Source organism: Argiope bruennichi, chromosome X1, assembly GCF_947563725.1.
Source record: "Argiope bruennichi chromosome X1, qqArgBrue1.1, whole genome shotgun sequence".
Lineage (NCBI taxonomy): Eukaryota > Metazoa > Arthropoda > Arachnida > Araneae > Araneidae > Argiope > Argiope bruennichi.
Genome location: NC_079162.1, coordinates 46,873,204 through 46,898,650, shown reverse-complemented (window position 1 = coordinate 46,898,650; position 25,447 = coordinate 46,873,204). Strand labels below are relative to the sequence as shown.

At 28.3% G+C, this 25,447-nt stretch overlaps 1 protein-coding gene across 7 annotated transcripts in view; it reads right to left on the bottom strand.

The window, feature by feature from the left end:
- The window catches only part of LOC129959014 (dual specificity calcium/calmodulin-dependent 3',5'-cyclic nucleotide phosphodiesterase 1-like), a 601,405-nt gene that overhangs the window by 18,654 nt on the left and 557,304 nt on the right, over positions 1 to 25,447 (bottom strand). For all 7 annotated transcript variants that reach the window (XM_056071778.1, XM_056071780.1, XM_056071781.1 and 4 more), the window contains 5 exons: positions 12,650 to 12,790; positions 6,975 to 7,075; positions 5,406 to 5,531; positions 5,212 to 5,316; positions 2,783 to 2,903 (listed from right to left, as the gene is read on the bottom strand). In XM_056071778.1, coding sequence (XP_055927753.1) covers positions 2,783 to 2,903; positions 5,212 to 5,316; positions 5,406 to 5,531; positions 6,975 to 7,075; positions 12,650 to 12,790 — 594 coding nt within the window. The remainder of the gene's footprint in view (positions 1 to 2,782; positions 2,904 to 5,211; positions 5,317 to 5,405; positions 5,532 to 6,974; positions 7,076 to 12,649; positions 12,791 to 25,447) is intronic.

Here is a 25,447-nt window from a genome sequence, read left to right as displayed (position 1 = left end):
AGCAAATCCTCTAAAATAGTAAACTACTAGTAAACCTCCGTCACTACTGCGAAATGTGACTGCCAGTTATATAAAAACGTGGAATAAGGTATTTTTTGGGGTAGCCATTAAGGAAACTCACCATTAATGGATAAAGTGGAATACATAACTTTTTCATGTTTCTGTTGCGAGACAATTTTTCATTAATTCTTTATTGTCATGATATTAGATTCATGGGATGTCTATATGAAAATTGTGCAATTGCATTTGAAACATATAGTATTCTTTAAATTATTCTTCAGAATTACAATTCGCTGGGAAAATGTGTAATTAAAATAACAAAAAATTGTGTTAAATTGGGCTGGGAATTGAACTATCATTTAGTGGATTTTAAAATATTTCTATTAACTGTTTAGCATATAATGAATTAATTTAAGTTAAAATTTTCGATTATTTTATCAATTTTTCTTATGCATTTCAAAGAAATTTAAGGAACTGTTCATCTATTCAAATATATTTAGAGAGGAAAATATACTGAAAGCATTAAATTTAATTAACATTTCACATATTTCATTAAAAATTTCTCTTGACTAACTTCAATAATCATTTGGAAATATGTTAATATTATTCTGTATAAATGAAACATGTAAGTAAAACGTTCTATATCAAGAAGAAAGTCAATTTATTTAGTTCAAATTATCCAGAAAAAAAAGTTAAGAGGCTTCAAAGGCTAATTAACTTTCGCCAATTAATCTTGTGAAGTTATTAACTTACGCCTGACTTAATTTAAATGGACTGGGAAATAATTACTCGATAAATTTGGTAAAGTAATTGAACAAAGCCTTTTATTTTTTACTTTAATACGGAGATTATGACGATTATCGTAATCTTGTAATAACATGAAAAAGAATTTTCCCGATAATGATGAAATTATTTCTTTTAAGTTTGTATTAGAAATTCATTGTCTGCTTTAAAGCAGAAACTTCAGATCATTTTATTAAATAAATAATACTTATTAATGAAAAATTTCTTTGATAGATTTCTTTTTTTAGAAAGATTTTATAAATGTTTTCTACTAAATTTTGGCATAATATTTAGTGCTCCTAACTATTGAAAAATAGTTACAAATCGTAGATTTACAAAATTAGCATGCATTATCTTTAAAAACGAAGATGCAGGAATATGTACATGTTAAAAGATTCTTCCATATACAACCATCTGTACTTATATACTCAGGCTTGAACTTTTTAATTTTACTATAAATTAAGATGAATTCAGTATAAAAATTTTCTAATTTTAAAAATTCATGAATTTTATAACTTTATTTTCCGCAAACAAACGAGTGTAATTTAATTTTTAGAGTGCTTTAGAATTTAATTTTTAGATGTTTAAATAGTCCAATCGAAAATGGATAGTACGTTGTTTTGCAATACCCGCTCTATTATGTATTGCAAACATAAAAAGCAAGTTTTCTTGTTGTTTAACAAGAACTGAATTGACAACCGCAGAGCCACAAAATTCTTGGCGCCTCACTTAATCATAGATCTTGGGATTTCTGACAATAGTAGAAGATACTGAGAACATTTCAGTACAGCAAAGAAAGTTTTTCATAGAATTCCAATAATCATTGGACCATTTCTCGTTTCTTTTCAAATAACAGTCATTACCAAAAACTCACCGTTATTATAATTTTTTTTTTGAACTAGAAGGAATTTATGTAGTTTGTTGATCTGATTTTAAAATACACTAGACATATAGTGATTATATATAAAATAAATGATGTTAATCCAGATATTTGTAAAGAGTAAATAAATTCGAGCGTCTTGAGCAAAGGTAATTTGGTACCCCTATCTGAACTGTAGAAGTAATTCGGGAACCTAAAAACAAATGGAAATATTTACTAAGTAAAATGATTGAGGATAAAAAAAAGTCACCTGTTTTCTGATTAATGCTTTACAATTTAAAAAATAGATGCCTTTCAAAATAAGATTTTGAAGACCAACTTCCAAGAGCTCTGATTGTAAGTATGATTAATTTTATAAGTTCCAAAAAGTATTTTTTTTTAATCTTTTGTTTAAAATAATGATACTACATTTTCCAAATTAGGATACAGCATACAGTATTCTTAAATATAGGCAACGTTTTCTGTTGTGATTAAAGAATTACATCTGGTGAACTATTAAAATAGTAGAATAAGCCTACAGTTACCGATTTAATTGTTTATGCATGTAACTTCTGTTAGGAGTTTTTCACTGTTTTTGTGTGAATATTTTTTTATGATGATATATATTTATGTAACATTATAAAACCGATGACTGTCTTGTTACAAGTCTTAAGTATACTTTGCGTTTAACATACTTAAAATTATAATTAAACAAATTTTAAGGTTCAAAATTAAAATAATAATAAATTAAAATATTTAGAATAAAATTAGTTAGGTAAATTTTCAGACATTCCTGGATTTCAGCCCAATTAACCTAATGGATAAAATTGCTCTGGTGTATAAAATAATAGAATTCATTTTATAAAAATCTAGAACATCACATGTTTTTGGATTTTTTTTTTGTTCTTTGATACTTTTTTTTCAACAATATCTCCGAATAATTTTAATGAATAACACTCGTGCAATGTCCAATAGCTCTAAAAATCAAACAGAAACTAATATTAAAAATATTCAAGATATGGATTTGAACCGAAAGAATTAATACAAATACATTACTTATTACATTTATTTATATCATCTTAATACTTAAAAAGTCTTAATGAGCGTTAATACATAGATAACTAGACCAATAATATTTACTTGGAGGAAAAATTCTTCCATAAGCAACAAGGTCCATCGGTGATGCAAGTCCCAAATTTTACTGGGATGACTAATGTCGCAGCAGTGGAGTACTAGAGACAAAGCCTTTGATTTGTCCAGACTAAAAAAGAAAAAAGAAAACTTAACCTATTTAACATTTAATTCACATGTTAGCACTATTAATATTTACACATTACAATGAAATTTTTTTCATTGCTTTTTCAATTTGTAAAATTTTTTCGTCTGATTTCATTCTATTTGTAAGATAATATATACGGGTATTTAAGAAATTAAATGAAAGAAACATTTTTTTCTATAAGCAAAGTTGATTGCACATTGTGATACATATTGTTAGAAATGTGTTTAAACAATCCGATTAACATTCACACAAGCTTAATAAGTATTTACAAAAGTGTTCATGCATTCCAAAGAAGATTGTTTTGATAATTTTAATTGAAATGGACTGCGCTTTTATTAAATAAAAACATAGACTTTTATGCAGTTTGTAACAACCGTAGAGATTAATAAAAAACCCTCATTACTGAAATTTGAGTAATTTTTTTAAAATGTACTTTTAGAAAACGTTCATTATTATTATATTAAAAATCTTTGGAATAAAACTATCATCTTAAAAATTATTCGAATATTAGTTAACGCATATTTAAACTATTATTTAGATTTTTAAAGGAAATAACCATAACATTATTTTATTTAAATTATAATTGAATGCATGTATGCAATGGGAAGCTATCTATATATTACACATTTGAGATATAACTGTTTTTTTTTCTTTTTTACAAAACTTACATAAGATTTTCTAAAGTTGCTTTTTTCTACTCAAATTTATTACATCATTTTATGGTGTTTGTTGTGAAACGCATTGAAGTTCGTTCTAATTTGCATGGAAGACTATGCTTTTTCTCTTGAGAAATGTCATTAATTTAATGTTTAAATAAAATTTGGCGAGTTTCAACTTCTGCTCTTAAGTCGCTGCTATTTCAATGGATAACATTCTAATGAAATTACAGTCATTTCTTAGAATTATATAATTTAAATAATGTTATTGCATTTTTGTGCGAGTTTTAACAATTTGTTTGTTTTATATCAAGAATAAATTTTTACAATAATATGCAGTATTTTACATCTTTCAAGGGAGTAGAGGCACAGTGGTGTAACTGTTCAGAAAATGTACATCCAGTACATAGGTAAAAATGCTCACCAAAAGTGGTGAAGATTTTTCACAAGTGCACATTATTCATATTATAGAGCTGGAGTAAGTTCCGAAACTGTTGGGAGCGATTCACTGGTGAGTCGTAAAATAATATTTGGTGGGTTGTGACAAAATTTTGAATGCACATGTATCTACCCACAGTTTGCTAATAGGTGATATAGTGTTAAAATCCCCATCAAGTCACATGGCAGCAAAACACAAAAATAAAAATGCAAAACGCAAACAAACGACTCGTGTCTATTTATACTCCGCCCACCTAATCAGAAATTCCTTTTCGCTATGAACGTTCAATTAGTGTGCGTAGGCATTCATTTGGATGCAATTCGTTATTATTTGTGTAAACATTTATTATATTTAATAATAAATAGTTTAATAAAAAAAATTTCTTAACAAAGATTTTTTTAAATTCATAAACCTGTTTCAGAAAGAACAAGCGCATTTCATAAAAAAATAATAATTAAAAAAAAAAGACTTTTAGGCGAGGATGAAGTGGCTCGATATAGATTAGTTTTCTAAAAAGTGGGTCTCAATGTTTAAAAATTTCGGAACTCTTGTTATAGAATAATCCCTTTTTTATTCTTAATAGCTTAAACAAGTAAATATGCAAAGCAAATTAGCTGCCAATTTTTTAATTCTGTTTATCCTCTGGTTAAGATAAGGACAGTTAAAATATTGTCTAATATATTATTTCATTCGGTTATTTTTTAAAGTACCAGCATGGAATCACCAAAATAAAATAAATGTTCTTTTTCTGCAGGAAACATTAAAATTTTTATTACTATTCTATTTACAATATTAACAAACATTTAAAAGCATAATTATTTCTTCTTATCGAAATATATCATCCAAGACGGTTTCAGTTTGTATTTGTTATTTCTTTTGTTCTCTACTTTTCAAGTTCATGAAGATTATAAAAATTATTTTCATTCCCTTCCTTAGATAACGGTATGATTTTTCGAAGCATTTCTTTTTCGTTATGATGCCATTTTATTTTGATCTCCCCCCCCCCAGCTCTAATTGAATAACTTAGTATAAAGGGTGGGAATCATATTTTATTTTAATACATTGTGAACATAGAGAATATGAGGAAATAAAAAAAATGAGTTGTAAACAACGGAAAAACGTTAAAGACGGGAATGTAAAAGCGGGTTAGTATTGTGTATTAGAAAAATTATCAAATTTTGCATGACAAACTTACGTGAAGTCAGGGTGACCGATCAAGGACTTGATAGATTTTATCTGCTGGAAATGAGAAGACATATCTGTTGCCAGGACCATGTCTATAACCAAAGTGCGAAACTCCCTAGTGGAAGAAAGATGCTCGTTAAAACTGTAATCTCATAAGGAGAATACCAGGAAAATAAATTTAAGTAGGGATAAAAGTCTTCTTACTTATATTCCTCTTTGCTGAGATGAGAGAGGATGTTGCAGTCGTCATCGCGCATCAAGCGAAAGGCTGTGCTTACATGATGATTTTCAAGAACGGCTCTGTCATTGTACAGCAATGCAGTTTCGGATCTGAAACAGGAAAATATAATCTTAGACATGATATTATGATTTTGTATGCCTTTTCTTAATTGATGAACTCTCTTTTGTAAAGGGGCATTTCTGAAATGAACATTAAACTGTCGCTTAGAAGTTAGTCATCTCATCAGTGTGACATGGAATGTCACATTCATCTGCTTCCTAAGCGGTATCATAAAAAGCAAATTGAATTTTCGAGAAAGTTTCTGAAATATCACTAGTGAACAGCTAAAATGTAATTTTATTTCATTAATGCCTTATTTTTGCAAATTCTTTCTGTTATTTATTAGAAATGATGTTAGACGATCACACGCACTATTACATAAAGCATTTGATAGTCAAGATGTAAAAAGGAACCGATTATGTTTATTGTCACAAGAGACCTAGATTTAAATGTGTAAAATATAATGCTTTTTTACTTTTCTTACTATTTAATAACTGTATTGAAGTGATATTTCTCAGAAAAATTCGGAGTATATTTGTTATGGTGGATTCAACAAAAGATTTTTCTTCTTAATATTCCTGAAACTGGCATTGAGCCATTGATAAATGATTATTAAAATGTATGCTTTTTAATTGTTTAATGCCATAAATAGTTAATGGAAAATTGAAGCAATACAGTTGTGATGGTATATTAGTGGCGGGTCAATTTGGAAACAAGCAGTTAACAGAGTTTTTCTGAAGAAAATTAAATTAAAAGAGCAGTCTTACCTGGAATCAGATCAAAATTCTTAATTGCGATTATCTGAGTTGTATTTTGGTAAATTAATTGTTTTATCCTTTTCTCAGACAAAAATAGAAGAAATGTGGGCAAATGAAGGCGAAACCATAACAATAGCAACATTTAAAAACACAAAAAAAGCAAAAAAAAAAACTAATTAAGAAAATGATGAAAAGTTTTAGATGGGAAAGAGAGAAAAAAATTGGGAGAACATCAGTTGGTTGCACACCAAACCGGAACTGAAAAAAATCGAAGCTCTGTCACCGCTAAGCCCAACAAAAGAAAGCGTTGTTTTCCGTCGTGTCCCTTAGCAATGTGCAGTAAATAATTTATGATGCTTTCGAGTACTGTACAGAATGCAGCTGCATTCTGCACATCTCCTATTAGTTGATTCAATTTCCTTCACCATTGTTTTTAATTAATTTTTTACATTTTCTTTTATCATCGGACTGTCGACATGGAAAAGTAACCCAATAAGACTAAAAACAAAAATACAGCTTTTCAAAAAAAAAAAAATATCAGGTGATCCTGCCCTGCAACCCTGATTGAACCATTAGAAGAAAAACTATAAGCAAAACCAGAAAATAAAATAAGCACTCTCTTAAAGAAAACAAAACACAATGAACAGCTAATGATTTTCGTACTTACTTCAATCTTATCTTTTGCCTGGCTGATAGAACTCATAAGTTTATACAAATATAAGTAGATAGACTTACCTGGACATAACATGAAAGTTGTTTGTTGTCCCTGTGTGCTCAAAATCATGAACAATGGCTGCAATTAGAGCGGCAAATATTTCCAAGTCAGACAACCAGTTCTGGAATTGCAGAAAAAAAGCAAATATAATTCACTACAATGGTCAAGAACCGAAAAGCCAATGAGAGTTCCATTAAATGAATATTTAAAACTTTTAGATTGATTGTTTTTATTTTTCACCTTATGCTCTGACTTTCATTACAAGCCAAATCAGAAGAATTGCTTTCTATAAGCAACTTCTGCTGTTGCTTTAATGCTAATTAAACAAATGAATTTCAGATTTAAATAAACATCTGACATTTTATGATTACTTTTTTAGAAATAATTTAAGCAAACCGAAGTTGCATTATGACAGGACATTCTCGGAATAATCGTGAAATAAATCAAGTTTTAAATTCTACTTTTGATAATGGAACTCACATTAGCTTTTACTTGACCACTTGGTAGTGATATTACTTTAATTTTTATTGAAATGTAAAAAATTTTAAGCTGAAGCACAAAGCATTTAATGTGGCAGTTTCTCTGACTTGGCTGTTCAGTAGACTTTGAGCATAAGGTGTAAAACTTAGGTTTAAATACTTGATAAAGTATTTTGAAAAAAAAATCTAATTTAAAAAAGTATTTTTACTGTAGGTTACGTATTTATATTGGGATAAGGAAGCTCTAGAATCTTAATGGAAACTACAAAAACAACAAACTCTTACTTCGTTATTTCTGAATCTACCAGCAACGTAATGAGATATGATAAAAGATTATTTTTTTATCTATTATTTAAAAATTCTTTGTCAAATAACTCACAAAACACTTACCTTTTTGAGAGAATTTGTGCTTAAAATATCACCATCAAAATTAAATATAATTAGCATAAAATTTTATGCTTTCACTTGCATACAAAATTATTTAAAACAGGAGCAAATATATGAGACAAAATATTATTTTTATCTAAGGGCTTTGAGGTAGTAAAATGTTTCCAAATTCAGATCACTTAATCTTTAGAGTACTGTGATAAAAAAGACTAATTTAATTTAAAAAATAGCAGATTTTTTTTGCAATTTACTTATTTTTAAAAAATGTAACTAAGAAACCAAATTCAAAGTGGAAAAAACTGCACAAAACTAATTTCTTTAAACGCAATTGGAACAAAAGTATTTTTCGGCCTTGAATTTCACATTAGCATACAACATATGAATCCAAATATGATGTTTCATGTATTATATAAAATCTTCATCTTCCTTTGTTTTCTCTCTTATGATACAGAACAATGTTGACTTAGTTTTAGTTCTTTTAAACCAACATTTAATGTTTTTAATTTCCTTTTATTGTTTATTCCTTTCTTCTGCTAGTTCCAGTTTAGGAGGACTTTCAGAGATTGATCCTGCTTCCTAGACTTTTCTTCTAGTTCAAGATAATAGTTTTGTTGGTTTAAACAGTTCATTTAGGCAACTTCTAATAAAAAAAATCATCGAATGATATCTTTAAATCCTTCCTTATATATTTTAATAAAACCACTATATTAAATTAGAACCAAGCAAATCTCTCCTCTGAGGGTGCAATAACATATTTCGCTATTTTAACTGTTAAAACAGCTTAAATCTATTGATATTTTGATAAAATATTTAATCGATGGTATCTAAATACAAGCAATTGTTCTGTAACCGCAGTTACGTAGTACTTTCTCAAAAATTGATTTCATAAATCACATTTACACCATTGAAAAATAAGTTATCCATTTTAAGGCACAAATAATAAATAGAAATTACGATACTTGTCCGATCTAGGTGATGGTTCAAATTCAACATTCTTTTCTATTATCTCAAAAATTTAAAAGTAGGAAAAACAAAGCTATTTGTCATTAAAGTCAAAAGTTGCTATAAAGGACTAATGAATTTACAATTGAACTAACGTTTTCCAAACAACTCATTAGATAGTACGCAATTTATAATAGTCTTTTTCATACTGACATGCTTGGAAATCTTTATACACTTCTGAAACATCTTAGAATAACCTTATTTGAAATTTAAGAAATAAAATTAAGATTACGTTACATCTTGATTAATTAAAATAATAAACAATTTACTTTTTCATATGTATAAAATGCGTTATTTGACGTGGTGAAAATTCGATAAGCAAGAGCAGTTTGAAATATCCGATTCAAAAATATCAACACCAAGCACAATTTATTTATTACATAGAGGCTTAGTAAAAATCCTCTGATGCAAATTAACTTAATTCAATCTAGTTCAACTGGATTCTTTTAAATAAGATAAGGCTATAAGTAAAAAATTCAATCAAATTTATTTCTAAAAACGATATTAGCAGTTCGTCGAGTCGCATCATTATATTACTAACGATAACTGTTTTCACGAGATAGGATTGCATTAAATGACGAATTTAGTCTAACAATGTTCATTTAAATATCAAGACGCTTTTAGAGATTTACTTACTGATATAGGGAGATCTGAATTGTATAAGGAAACTTCATTAAAATTAGTATCCGTCTAGTAAAGCATGTTGCATTGGTCTCCTCCACTGACAAGCAGCTTAATTGCCACTTAACTACTGAGATAATGGAACGGTAAGCACGGTTTATCTAATTATTAACGTCTCTTAACAATTCTTGGTTTAATTTCTGTGATTTCTGGATAGCATTTAAGTCCTTGTCAGCGACAATAAGCTATTTGTGTGAATACTCTCTCTGGTCTTTAATTACTCAAGGTCACATAGAGCAGGTTGAAATGGACATTGTCTAGTGCTAATATTGTCGTAAATATGACTTCCATTAACTGCTAGCAATTAACTCTTTTATTACAATAGGTCGAACTTGTATAGTAAAAGACTGTCTTTTATCCTCTTTGATATTATTAGCCAAAGACAACATAAGATTTAAAGTTTTTTTTCTAAAAAGTGTGCATAGGTTGTGCTTTTAACAACATATGAGCATCCTTTTATTTCAGCAACATGAGTAAAGATATATATCGTGGCTACCGAAGTGTGCTTTTTCCTCTGAAGAGATTTACTATTGCTGGTTGATATGGATATCATTGCATTTGGAGGATTCTAAGTATTATTTGTATCAGTTTCTTTTTACTACCTATTTTTTCCTTTCCTGTGATTCGGAATCATGGAATGGAATAATATCATAAATATAAAATAGTCCAATATTGTAGTATTATAATTTTCTACAAATCTGAAGAATTTATCCGTAGAAAAATGCCGTGATTGCGCCATTTACTACATCCATTTATATTTCTCTGAAGTAGAAGGTCAGAATGTTAAAAATAATTTATTTAACATCATTAACATATAATTAAATATAAACATAATATGTTTTAAACATAATATTTATATAGCAATTGTATAAGGTAAAGTTAAAGAAAAATCAGAAATAAGTTTTTTTCTTATATGAATAAAGCTAAAAGAAAAAATAATTTTCTCTATTATATATGACAGTGGATCCCAAAGTGTGGGCCTTTGGCTCCCTGAGGAATCTCAAATTCCTCTAAGCGGTGCCGTCACTTATTACAGAAGAAGCTGAGATTCGAAGAATCTGTTTGTCGTTTTTCATTGGAATAGAGCTTTGATTTCCACAGATACTATAATAAAATCAAAGTAACTCGTTAAAATTTATGCAGAAAAGGAAATGAGGGCCACGTTCAATCTAATTTCAGAACGTGTGAAGTGATCGAAGAACTGATCTGTTCTACTAATAATAGAACTTATTAAAATCTGTACAATAAATCCTTATGACTTAAATGCGTTTTATTGATTTTTTAGTCTAACCTATACAAAAATTATTGACTATTTTGTAAAAAATACTTATTAAAGATGTAAATAATACTCCAACGGTATAAAACTTCTTGCTTTATAAAAGGCGCTAAGAATCAAAAAAGTTAGGGAACTACTGTTATAATTATAAGGTTAAATTATTCTTTTTATCCGTACGATTTTTAGTTACTTCAGCATTCATAAATACAAACCATGAATGCAAGCATTACATAAACTTCTATGTTAGAAATATCATAAGGTTATTTTATAAATATTATCCTCTAAAACATTAGCTAAAAATAAATTATAGTAATTTGTAAAAAAAATCTTTATAAAATATATATTGAGTTTAATGAACTCCATGGAAGTTTTTCCTAACTATTGCGATAAAATTGCATTCAAAGAATCAATTTTACTACTTGATTCAAATCAGGAACTTCCACTATTGGTGATTTCCTCCAATATCCATAGAAATCCTGTATGAAAGATGATTTCATTGCATAACAAAGGATGCTTCGGCGATAATATTTTGCCGAATTTCTGCTAATTCACGTAGGAAGGCAAGCGTGGAAATTCGCAAGAAGATCCGTTCAATGCAGGCCTAAAATGTTTATATGAAATAATTTGTTTTGCAAGAAATTTGGACAGGAACGAAAGATTTGGTTTGAGAAATTTCAATTTCATAAAATTGCTTTATAAACAAAAACTAAATATTTCCAAATAACTTGGATTGCCTTTTAGCAAAAATTTCATTAAATAAAGAGGGAGACAAAGCTTTATTTTGTAAAAAAACTATCACATTATTAAAAATAATGCTGTAAGCAATACTAATTCGGGTTTGAAATGTTTTTTTATACTGGTATAAGTCTTGGATACATTCAAAAACGCATATTTATTCTTTTGAACTCGTTGAATAAGTTTTAAGGCAGAATAATAATAAAGAAAAGAGGGGGAAGTTATAATGTGAGAATATTATTTGATTTCGCAGTAATTTTTGCTCAAAGCTAATTTTTAATAAGATTACTCAAAGTTAATTTTTAATAAGATGAAAATCCTTTCAATTTTCAACATCGCTTATGGGTTTCTTATTATTTTGTCTTAAATCACTTCGTGCTAAATTATACTTGTAGTAATTTACTTGTCTAATAAAATATTCATAGGACTATTCTATGAAAGAAAGTTTCTGCTTTAGTTCCTGCTATCATTTTCATTTTTTTATTTCATATGCGGACTGACAATTAACAGGATTTTTTCAGAAAGCAGCATTTTGTATTAAATTAATATTTCATTCATATTAAAAATAATGTCTGATATTATAATTTAATTTTAAATCTGATTTGTCGTTTGCAAAATGTATTTTAATTCAGTTTTAAGCAATTTTATGTTTGCACATAAGTTTTACTTGATGTCCCTCATTTTTATTAATAATTTTGATTGGAAAAGAAATTACTCAAGAAAAAATAATTAGTTGAAACCGAACATTCACTTTTGTGTTCTTTAAATAAAGGCAATTTATTGCAAGATGTAATTCTGCAATTATTTTCAAAATATTTTTCCATTTCATCTGCAAAATATTCTAGATTATATAAATGCAAACGAATGCAATCTTACTTAGAAATTCATTACAGGCAATCATGAAGTAATTATGTCCTTTCCTCATTAAACCCTCTGATTACAGTTCACACAGCAATTTCTGCTGGCTTCTGTTACTAAAAAAATTTCCGCTTAGTGTAACCTATTTAGGCGACTTAACGCCCTGAGAATCTAACGTCTAGGGTATCATTTACAAAAAAAGAAAAAAGAAAAAAAGGTGAGATGATATAGTAGAAAAGAATGAGTTGAGAATGGCACACTCAGTGTCATTACTTACCGCTAATCCTTGCTGGCAAAGCATGTAGTGAACGGTTTGGGTAACATCAGCAGCATGAAGATCATTATGATACGGGTTTTTATGTCTAACATAACCATGGAGTATCTGAGACATGAAGTTTTCCATTGTTGATGATGCAATCTAAGGAGATAATGAGAAATGAAGAGAAAAAAATTGAATCGACATGAAATAAAACACATATAAGGTTGTATATTTTTCTTTGAAAATATAGTTAGAACAGAAATTATGTTTTTGGAACTCAAATACTAACATTGTTGATCTTAAATGAATAAATATCTTATTATTTTAGAATGATACGTTAATTTAGAAATTAACTAGTTTGGCGAATGTTTTATATTAAAACTATCAGGATAAAAACAACTTTAGATCTAGGAAAGAAGAATTTTAGTTACACAAAATGAAGCATAATACTTCATTATTAAAAATGATTACTATACTTAATTGACATAAATAAATAGCAGAGTAAAAATAATGTTCTGGATGGTTGTTCGATGAAATAAAATTCTAAGAGGTTTATAGAGTCATGCATTTGAAAAAGAATTTTTAAGTTCTTAACCCTCAGACATCGAATGAAATAGGTTCCTAGATTAATTTAGATATATTATTCAGATCAAAAGTTAAATTTAGTCTTTCTCTGCAGAAAATCTTTGGAATCAATCCGTAGTTGTTTAATGGATAAGATTAGATACGATTTCTGTGAACTATAAAAGATGAACATTTGAGGTTTAGAAAAAGAAAAAACACTATAATATATATACTTTCACCTTTGTTAATTAAATGGATTATAAAATCTCACAAGTAAATTTGGATATTCAAAGGATAATTAAATCTTTTCCTTCCTAAAAATACTTTATTGCCATGAAAAGAGACTTGTCCCAAAATTTTGAATTTAGAAAGAACTTTAGGAGGGTAAAAGTAAGTTCATAAAAGTAGGACTAATCTTCATTGAATTGCACCAAATTTTCGAAAACTTTATTTTTGATTTTGTTACTGAGCATTCAAAATATTTTTTGCTGAAAAGATCAACAAAGGAATTCTTTGGTAAGAATGACTCAATTTTCTTTAATGAATCATGATTAAAATTATTTAAGCATATCTGTATATAGATGATAAATGATGGTAAAAACTTATGGAAATAAATTTTCCTAAAATTATTTCATATATGCAATAAGATGCATTAAGAGATAACTGTTTTTTATTTGCTTTGAAAAACTATTTCGTATTTTTAGAAAATTAAGTCATTCAGTTCTGTAATGATGTAATTAAATTTTTTATTCCTCATGTATATGGCCGAAGAATTATTTTGGTTTTAATATATCAACAATTTCATTGAAAAAATAAGTACAGCATTTAAAATGAACTTATAAAAATAATAACATAAAATCTTAAAATTCATTATATTTTCTATTTTTATAATATATGATGGTTTGTTGAAGAATAAATATAACACCAAAGTTAATTCATAAAAAGGAATTAAACATAATTCTAAATTTTAGGAATTTGTAAGTAAAGCGGAAATTGCTTTCAACATAACATCAAAATGTATTTTTAATGAAAGCTTAAATTAAATTATTTCGTTTACAGATAGATATATTTGTTCAAACATGTTCAACATAAGCAGGAAGAAAGGCAGGAACATACGTGTTTAATTTTATGACGTATTTGGTACATTGAACACAGTTTCAAATGCCGTCAAACATCATGACAGAGGGGAATATACGTGTTTCATTTTATGACGTACTTTGGTACATAGTGGGTTTAGGTGTTGAAAATATATAGCAATATATGCAATGAAACCGAAGGTTTACGTGACGAAATACACTATTCATATTTCATTAACGAAGAGAGCTGTGGTAAACAATACTAGAAGTAACACGGTTTTTCTTTCCTGTTGTCATTTGGTGTAAATGCGTAGCAGATATCCTGTTCTCGTACGTATTTTCTACCTTTAATTATGAATGAAAGACAGGAAGTGAGGTATCATTTCCGATACATAATCTGATTTTAGTACGTAAACTCAATGTACTAAGGAGCAAAACCCCACCACTCAGTTACACTATGAAGGGATATTACAACATATTTTATGAATGATAAAAAAGAAGGAAATGGCGGCTTTTGGGCATAGAATCTTATTTTAGTAAGAAACCCGCAAAAAGAAAGCTCTAATATTAGATGAAAAAGGGGAAGTGACAATATTTCGGATACAGAATATTACGTCACGGTGCTACTTCAGATAAAGATTCTAAGACATTTCTTTTACATCATTCTTTTTTTCCCCAATCTGTATTTGTGTAATTACACAGACTGGACTACTTCTGGTTTCAATATTTGGACACATGTATAAATAGCCCCTAATTTACTATTTTTATTTAAATTTAACCTTTAAAATGTTGAACACAAGAACTTGGGAAATTCATTTACATCAAAACATACATTCTGAGAATTCATCGACATTTGAACAAATTTTAATATTTGAAATAAAAGAGACGGCGTATTAGATACAAAACCTGAGTTTTAAACACAAGCTCTGAAAAGTTGCATTAAAGGAACTTGAGCTGCTGTGTCACTTAGTTTGTACGTACGATTTATATAATTAGACATCTAAATGTTTAATAACGAATAAAATAAGCAAAGATACATCAGATACAAAATATTAAATCGCTACATTACTGCAAGTCAAGATCTGCCTCAGTTCTTTACTTAAATATAATTTACTGAACAGACAGTTATACAAATAACTTCTTGGTAAAGAATTTCCAGGATCGCTTTTAGGAAAGGTACGAAAGAAACATTTCATTTATTAACGTTGATTTAAAATAACATTAAAATTCTAGGCAGCACAAAAGAAGATAAAATAGGTTTCATACAGAATGTTAGGTTGTTTTACTACTTTTTCTACTTCACCTTCATTTCTGTCACTGCGTTTGCAAACATGTTGTGATCTAATGAAAAAGGACAATTTTTATGGGAATTTTTTCTAATATTTGGAAAGATGCGAGATCAGCATTTAATTTATTACCTGTAGCCTAAATTATTAAAAAGATAAGTAGTCGACTTTGGAGTTTTTAGTAATATTATAAAGGATTTTACTACATGCCTTTAATAATCAAAAAATGTGATAGCATATCAGATACAGAACATGATTATGATATGTTAAGCACAAAAAAAAAATTGTATTACAGCTCAAAGCACTACGTCACGTATTTCTTACGGATGTTGTAAGTAGAAAATATAATGCTATATGAAAGAAAGGAAGTGATGATATATCAGTTGCAGAATACACCCAGATCCATAATGTACGTAAAATGTGAAATCTTGTGCTGAAAGAATTAGAGTTTGCGTTAAACATTTCGTAAGTTTGGTTTCATTATACCTTTTAATGTTAGAGAAAAAAAAAATAAGAAAAGTAAATTTGAAAAAAAAGGTCTTGTATAACTTAAATGCATATACACATTGTGGATCTTCCATAAAATTGCGAATCTAGTCGTATCCTTAATGAACTATGGGCATGTGAATTTTGTTGATGATTGTATAGAATGGCCGTAAATAATTTCCCGTATTTGGAAACATCTGCAGCTAAAAATTGTGAACGGAAAGAAATTAAATTTCCTATTGAGATTGAGGAAGGCACTGGGAAATAAATTCTGAAAAAAAAAATGGCAGCAAAGATAGGAAAGATGTTGGTGCTGTCGGAAAGGTAGCGGGTGAATAACTAACTGCAAGGAACACATGGATTATTGAAAATATTCATTAGCGCTCGAGTGATTAAAAAGGCATATTCAGAAATGAATGACATATAGTGTGAAACTCAAAGGAAATAATCTTTTACTTATCTACAGTAGGGTCCTTTGGCCCATATGCAATTTTTTTCGTGCGTTGACCTTCCTCACTTACAAGTTCATCTTAACGATTTTTTGTACTTTTTTGAGGAATTCCATTCCCCATACCTACCACATTATACACACGAAATTGGTTTCATTCCGATAATTAGTTTTAGCTGTAGATAGCCCCAAGAAGGGAAATTTATTTGATGGCCACCCTTATATAATTGTGAAGGGTGTGGACCACCTTTCTACTTTTCTGAAAACTATCTACACACCCGTTCTTAAGCTTAATAGCACCTACCGGATTATCGAATTTTGGCAGAAAATAGACATCTCCATCAAAGTAATAAATAAATAATAATCACAATTGATTTCGCTTATTGGGAATAATATGGAATAAATAAATCTAAATGAAGAAAATATAAGAATAAAGGAAAACATTTAATGCTGAAAAAAGGAAATTGGGCGCTATTTCTTGGGAAAGAACAGAAATAATATTTAAATGAATTTGAAGTCGTAGTATATATACGAAAAATATAAATAAATATTTAGTAATCCATTTCCGCCGCCAGAGTTTCTAATATATATAAACATACAAACAAGGTACTTAATATTTATTTATATTTACGGCATTTATTTAAACATGTTTTAGTTACCTATTCAAAACATTGCCTCACGTGTCTCTTTCCCACTTATATTTTTTAAACAGGTGACAAGAATTTATACTTTTGTTGATAATTAACATAACACGAGTAATCACACCTGAATACAAAGGACTTGTATGCGTGCAAAAGAAATTAAGAAAATTTGACACGTAAACAGCTGCATTTCGAAATTAATGTCTGAATTAAACATCATGTTCAAAGAATTAAAAGGGGTTATCTTTTTAACTTGTTTGAGTAGAGGTTTCCTCGGTTAACGTGACTAATCTGGAAAATCTTTTACTAAGAATAGGTTTGAGATATACAATGTAATAAAAATTAATTGCACTTAAGTGTAGAAGACTTAACAGAAGCAAATCATTGAACTTTTTTTTTGTTAACTGTAATAAATTGTATGAAACATTTAATGGATATTAAACAACTGAATAAAATTGCTTTCATTGGAATTTTTGAAATTCAATCAATTGATTTTCACCAGAATTTTTGAATCTGTACTAAAGGATGAATATATCTTATTAATAAAAGATATACTTTTTTTCACTTTGAGTATATTTTTATGACAGTATTATGCATCTTTCTTATTTAGGGTTATAACGCGTGCGGAAATCATATTCTTGGTAAAGTACTGCGTAATGAATTAGTTGTTAAACTTATGTTTTTACTTTGTAAATGGTTAAATTATTTATATGGTGAATTCTTAGGCACGATTTTTTTTTTTTCATTTTCAGTTTCTGTTGAAAATTATTGATGAACACAATTGTTCTAAGAATTAAGTGGATTTTCTGATTGCTACTGTTTACTTGATTAAAGATTTGTATTTGAATTAATTATGGCAAATTTTCTTTTCCGTAATTAATACTTCATTCAATAAATTGTTATTAAATCTTCATTCATTTTCATCAATCATTATATTTTGAATCAATTGAACCATATATTTTATTTCAATGTTTATTGAATAAATACGTTGTTTTCAAATCGTCACGTAAAATAAAATTATATTTAAATTTTGACTGCACACACTTTTAAAGGAATAAAACTATACCTGGCTTCTTTCAGGAAATGTGAAAGGAATATATGCTGTGAATGTGGGAATCTATAACATTGAAATTATTTTCTAAGCGTTTATTCGATTTTAACGAGTCCTTTCTTAACATTTTGATTTGTTTTATTATGCACCAATATTGATCTTACTCTGTAACACCTTTCAGTAATAATTTGCCTAAGTACAGCTATTTTTATAAAAATGATTTAGGAAATATTTCCATGCTATGATTTTCCTTGGTGTTATTCTGAACCAAAAAATTCAAATCATCTTATCGTAAGAATTTTTGTTGCAATATCCGTTTAAAGTATTAGCTAAATTTGGTGACCAACTCGTTCGAAATATTAATTGTATTTGCTATTAATTAAAACTATTATGCAAGCCAACATATTATAGTTTCATTATGTTTGTGCCAAATATAATAGCGATCCAACCATCTATCAGAGTTCTATCACACTCTGCAAGAGAAATTTAAAATTAATTTTTTTCTTTTAATATTCTGGTTGATTCATTCATTCATTGGATTTATTTTCAACTTTTATAAAGCTGAAAGAGGGATCTTGGAGATAAATCATGTGATACTGAATCATGATCAAATAGAGAGAACGACAACTAAGCTAGTACCCTACCATCTAAATTTCAACAACTACACCAACGAGAGGACATTTGACCTCCAAAGAGAAACTTAACATATTTCATCCCTCCATTTATGGAAGATCTTTGGTCCAGTCGTATCTCGATGTTGCAATCCTTTGATCTTGAAGCCGAGATTCTAAACTCCAGGTCACTACAGACCATGTTATATCGTGTATATTATATCGTGTTAGTAAAATGAGGGTTATTCAGTATTTAAAAATTTAATTAAAACAACTTTCCTTAAGTATTTTAAATTTTATCGAAAGTTTCTTACAATTATATATATAAATACTGAGCTAATTTCATTAAAACAAATGATTTTGTTTCAAAGAATTAAATCCCATAAAGTGATGCAGAATGATTGTTCATTTAAATGAAGGAAAGTCAGAAACGTCAAACGTAGCAATAATAACATAGGAACATGGAGTTACATGCTAATTCAAGAACCCTAGAGAGTTTACTGGGACTATGTTACAGTAGGCCATTGATTAAGTTGATTTTCTGGCCTGATTTTTTAATATGATAATATTTAAAAGCTGGATACAGTTAGTAAATTGCAACATGTAACATGCTTGATGCAAAAGTCGTTTAAAATGCTCTAAAAGGCAGATCGTTGTTTGACATGAACGCAGCTACCAAGTTTGTCAAGTGGTCATTTCTTGAGTAGCAAGTGTTCACTTAAAAAGATTTTCCAAGATTCCAAAATGTTTTGAGCTGGTAACAATTTCCCTCAATATTTTCAGAGAATATCATCTTAAAAAATACATTCTTACAATACTTTAAAATTAAAAACATTGCCTTTTCAATGATACCGATTTTCTTTTTGTGGAGATTTTCCTCTAATTTTAATAAATGAAAAAGAGTTGAGCATATTATACATCAATAATTTTTACTGTTTTAGTTTCTGGATTTGTAATCATGCGTCTTCCGACGATATTAGTACATTTTTTTTTGTGCAAGTTATCGTTGTCATTACTAAATAAATTTAAAAAAAAAACTACACAAATCAAAACAAATCAAGCCTAAAACATTATTTGACGACAATATGGCATTAGAATATTCTTTTATTTTTTCGCAGGCAGAAGTAAGTATTCAAGTCAGGGTGTGATCACTGTGCATAATACACACTAGTGGGCGTCTGAAAACCCACGGACAGCAAGGAAACGTGGTGCGCAACAACACTTGTGCATCAAGATTTGAACTGGCACTGTGAAAGATAGTCTGCTGTCAGAACAGCATGAAGTGCGAAATTATTACATATTCGTGGAGGAGGTATTCCCAGAATTTCCTTAGGTATTTCCCCACGTTTAACAAGCAATCATTATAACATGGTATCTTATAACGTTTGGTGTTCTGTCCTTTTCGTTATTTCATTGTCACAGCGATTTTTCTAGCAGTCAACATTGAGCTTGTGAACCGCATGCTGCTGTGCGAAAATAAACAGGTTTATACACCTTGCACTTCTATAAATTTTTGACAGCTGTGTTAATTCATATTAAGTATTCATAATTATCTTAACAGTTGAAGATTAAGTACAATAAACTTTCAGTATTACAAATTTATAGGCAGCACATATTTTTGACGAATATAAATTTGGAATATGTGATATTTTTGATAACCCACATTTCAATAAACACTTATTAAGTAAACTATTAAAACGTCAAATCTTTTTATATACTCGAAAAACTCTTTATTTTTTACTATTTGTTCTTTAAATACCACAAAGTGGATAAGTTCGTAATAAAAGTATTTTCTGCACTTTTTAGTATTAGACAACATCAAGACTTCATATTTTAATCGATAAAAGGAAATGCATTATAAGTGAAATTAAACTTTATATATATATATATATATATAAATTTCGGTGTACGGTTCCTCGAATTATATGTTCCTCGCATACGGTATAGAAAAATAATCAATACCGCTAACATGCCAGTAGGAAAATGAAATGCTGCTATGTTAGAAGGATGCTGAATTCTTCCGAAGAGGTCAAAGTTGATTCTTTATAATGTACTTATAAATTTAAATGATTAATTCATTCCTTATACTATATTTATCTTTCTTCAAAACATCAATATTTAATTTGCAGTATAGATACGAAAAGAAGGGATAAAGCAACGGGAAACTACCACAGTTCAGAAGCATCGACACACATTCATCTAAATCCTAAGAAATTAAACTGAGTTTTCGAATATATTTCATCTACTAAGTACTTATTAATGAACCGTGATGAATGTAAGGGTTTCTATTGGATTTGTTTTTAGGAATTTGTGCAGGAAATAGTGTTATGGAAATTTAAATAGGAAAAAATCAGGAATTCAGGATCGGAATAATCCTTTTCTCATCAATATTTATGATGAAATTAATTTATATTTATGAATAAAAATTAATTCGGAAACAAATTAGGTTCGAAAAATCAGTTTTGACTATCAAGGCAATTATAAATTTGAAATTCTATTATAAAAACATCATAGAAATTTTGTATCTTTTTATTACATGTTGTACTCACCTCTATGGTAGAATTAATTCTCATGATGTCGCAACTATATAACAAATGTAGTTGCCATTTGTTATATAGTCATTTATTACCTAATCGTACACCTCTTTTTTTCTTTCTTAGTGGATTCCAAAATTGAAATTAAATTAGTGCCACAATGTTTGATGTGTATTATGCGTATGAATCGACACCATCGTTTCAAATTTTTAGAGATACATTAAGATTTACTTTAACAAATACGTCATATTGAGATATTCATAAATAATTATTCCCACGAGAATTATTTTTAATTTCCAGTTATAATTTAAAACTAAGTAATTTGAATGATAAATATATGGATAAATACACAAAGATAAAAAGATGTTTCAAAAAGGAAGTTTTTTTTTTTTTTAATCGATATCTCTTTTTTCTTTTCTCTTGTAATCCTAAAGAACATGTTCTTATTCATAAAAATGTCGCCTTCTTGTCATTTATTGAACCTTGTCAAGGATTATTACCTTTTATTAGTTGCCTGTCACTTAGGAAGTGGCAAAAAAGTGATCAGTGATGATAAATGTTTGAACTGACTACGTGAAAGTTTTCTTAAAAGAACTTATTGTAATCAGTCTATAAGAGTAATTTGAGTAATGATCCATTTTTTTGTTGCAAAATAATACGTAATAACTCTTTGTATATTTTTCAGCTTTCATGTTTTTTTGCTCATATCTATCGATCATTCTTGAACTTCCATTTTTGTAGTTGTTAATTTTTTATGAACTCTTCTCTAATACTCTTAAGAACTGTTAACAGAAGACTGGTATCTTTAGATTTAGTTATAAAAATTGTGCGAATATTTTAAGCAATATGGCATAGTAATTTTTTCAAATGAAGCGTTATTTTATCTAACTGCTGTTAATAGTTTTACGATTATTATTCACTTCTTGTCAACAAATTTTTTTTATCTTACAAAACTTTGAATTTATGATTAGAAATTTAAAAGACAGATTTTTAAAAAAGGAAATATAAATTAATAAATTAGTTACATTTCTAGAGCATTCATTAATGGTCTTTGATTACATAAAAACATCACTGAATAATTTAACATATTAGATAATTAGAATATATTAGAATCATAGATTATAGATTATACCATAGAATATATATATACTATTATTAGAAAGCACTGGAATAAAGTAAAATAAATTTATCACGTGAGGAGAATTTTAATGAAACAAATAAACAACAACGAAAATTCTTGAATATGCTTAAGGGAGTTATTTCCGGTTAAAATCTAAATTTATGTATGAGGATGCGTAATACTTTTATTTTAAAATATGTCTTACATTCTGAAATTAGATTTTTTCTCTATCTGATACTCATCTGTGCATTTTCGTAGTCAAGCTTATAAATTGTTCGCCAATCATTAACATGCTCGCCAAATCTATGCCATTTTAGCTATCAGCAAGAACTAAATTTTCGTTTGAGAAACAAACATTTGATTCTCATTTTGTAGAATTGAAACTCAAATTTTTTGAATATCTATATTTGGCCAAAATTAATTTAACGATCCTACCGTAGATATTGAATTTAATTGTAAAATAAGCTTATGGTAATTTTGTTTTTATAAATTTGGCCTTTGAATATTCTAATTAGCAGTTGAAACATGTCTTAAAATGATAATTTAGTTAGTTTTAGTCACAGAGTGTGTTTATGCCCCTCCCCTTCTCTTCATTTACATTAGGTTAAAGAGATATCTGCTTTTGGCTTAGGAACTGTTCATCCTGCTTCACAAGTATTTTCGATGCAACTGAAATAATTTCTAATTCTTAGCTTGGAATAACTTTTAAATCATTTTAATTTTTGATTTTGAAATAATTTTTAATCAATTGTGAAATGTGGAATAACTTTAAAGCCTTATTTTAGTCATTTCTCAGCATTTAAAAAATTTGCGAATGCGATATTCTGCATTATAAGTCAACAAAAACAATTCCTTGAATTGGCATTTTTCTTCTACTATGACGAATGACAATGAAAATAAAAAGAGTGCCCTTCAAAATCTTTTCGCGGTCGGCAAAAAATAAAGTCATGAACCACAAGAAGAATGAAAAAGAAATGTTTAAGAGTTCATATCAATACAAAAAAACCTGAAATATCCACAAAGACTTAAAGAGAAATTTTTAACAATAAAATTTATCCTGCGTTATCGACTGCGTAGAGGTAAATCTTGCATGAAAAGCTGTCCAAAGTTTCTTTTTTTCTTTAGATACAAGGGTCATGAGCTTTGCTTTTGATTTATTTTTGAATTTTTGGTATTTGTACCATATAAAGTAGGGTCGTTTCATAAATAACATTGATCTGAGGAAAACAAGTCACAGGAAATATGCTGTCAGACTATTTTGACCGCAGGGTGATGGAATTTTTGAAAGAGGCTATTGCTTCAAGATCAAGAAGAAGCGTGCAATGCAATCTTCAAGAGCAAACGTTTCCGAAGTATATTCGCAAGAATTCACGAATTTTAACGGATATTCCATCGCGATTCTGGTCATGGAAATCTTGTTTCTTATTTTTTAAATGCCTAACTATAAACGGTGAAAGGATTTTTCTCCCTCAGTTTGAAGTCTTTTATTTTTCTATTTCTTTGTTATAAGCGCCGCAGTTTCTTTTATGTTATTAAAACACATAGATAAGAAAAACAATAGTGAAATACATTGGAATACTGAATGCTCTAAAAAAACACATAGATAAATAACAGAAATAATAGGCATTTAGACGTTTTAAATCATCTAAAATGCTTTAACACAGAGAATTCTAGTTATATGACAAACTTTAAAGGATGTATATTGCAGACAGCTATAGATTCCTTACAGACTTCTTCTACAGATCTTCATAATTCTACTTAGACTAAAGCGTGCATAATTTATTGCTTTCGAATTTGCTGTTTCTGAAAGTACGGCTCAGATGATGCATAAAACATTTTACCGAAGTTCAGTGAAGAAAATTTTTTATTATTACTATTTTAACCAGGATAGGAAATAACTAAGGTGAAGGAAGAGTCATTCTTGAAATTTTAAAGGTCGAAATTTTTCTTATAGGAATAACATTAAGGATTAATTGAAAAAATCTTTGGTAAAGGAAATTTCGTTAATTGAGCAATAATTACATTAAGGATTTTTATAATTGGTTATCAGGAATCTAACTAGCAAATTTATCAGACTTACTTTAATTTATAAAAGAGACGGAAATCTCAAAAATGTGTTTCAAAAATATATTCGATACCAACTATAGCAATTAAATATTTATCCTGTCCATAAACAGAAACGAAGGCTATACTCGTCAATAAAGACATTACAAAAATGTGTTTTTTTTAAGTTGTCTCACCCATTAGAATATTGCTCTCTAAAAATTTGCAAGATAAATCACTTTAACCCAGAAGATAAAAATATGACATTGCTTGTTCTACACATTTTTTTTAAATTGTTCGTGAAACTGTTAAATGAAATTAAGACCTTGAAATGAGTGAATAACGCTTGCTAGATTCTTATTGGGTTGAATATATAGTAAACTAAATTTTATAGGGTGGTTTAAATATTGTGCTGACATGAAGGTGTAGACACTGTGGTGCAGGCATCATATAGTCCTAAGCACACAAGTTTGAATACAGTAAATGCTGATGAACTTCAAGGAGCTAAGATACATAAGCGCTCTATTATTGTGCACCACATTTCAGATTTTTTGGTACTTATCAGACTCTTATCTTGGTACTGATGGTAAAATTAATTTCTTGGGGCAGCTTCGGTTTGTGAGAGCGGAATCTGTTCACTATGGTATGTAGCGTATGCAAATAAGTCCTGACAATTTCTGATAAGAGTGTCAATTAATGAATGCTTCAAACAGGATGGAAATTTTCGAATTTCTTCATACGAATAAAAAGCTTAATTATTGTGTATTTTAGCAAAACATACGATTAAATAATCATAAAAAGAAACACAAGATTCGTATTTTTAAAGTAATTATTCTTGAAATTTTTGCATAAATGAAGGAAGTTCTTCAGAAAATTTTGGAAAACAATGATATATATATATATATATATATATATATATATATATATATATATATATTACTATTTTGGCAATTATA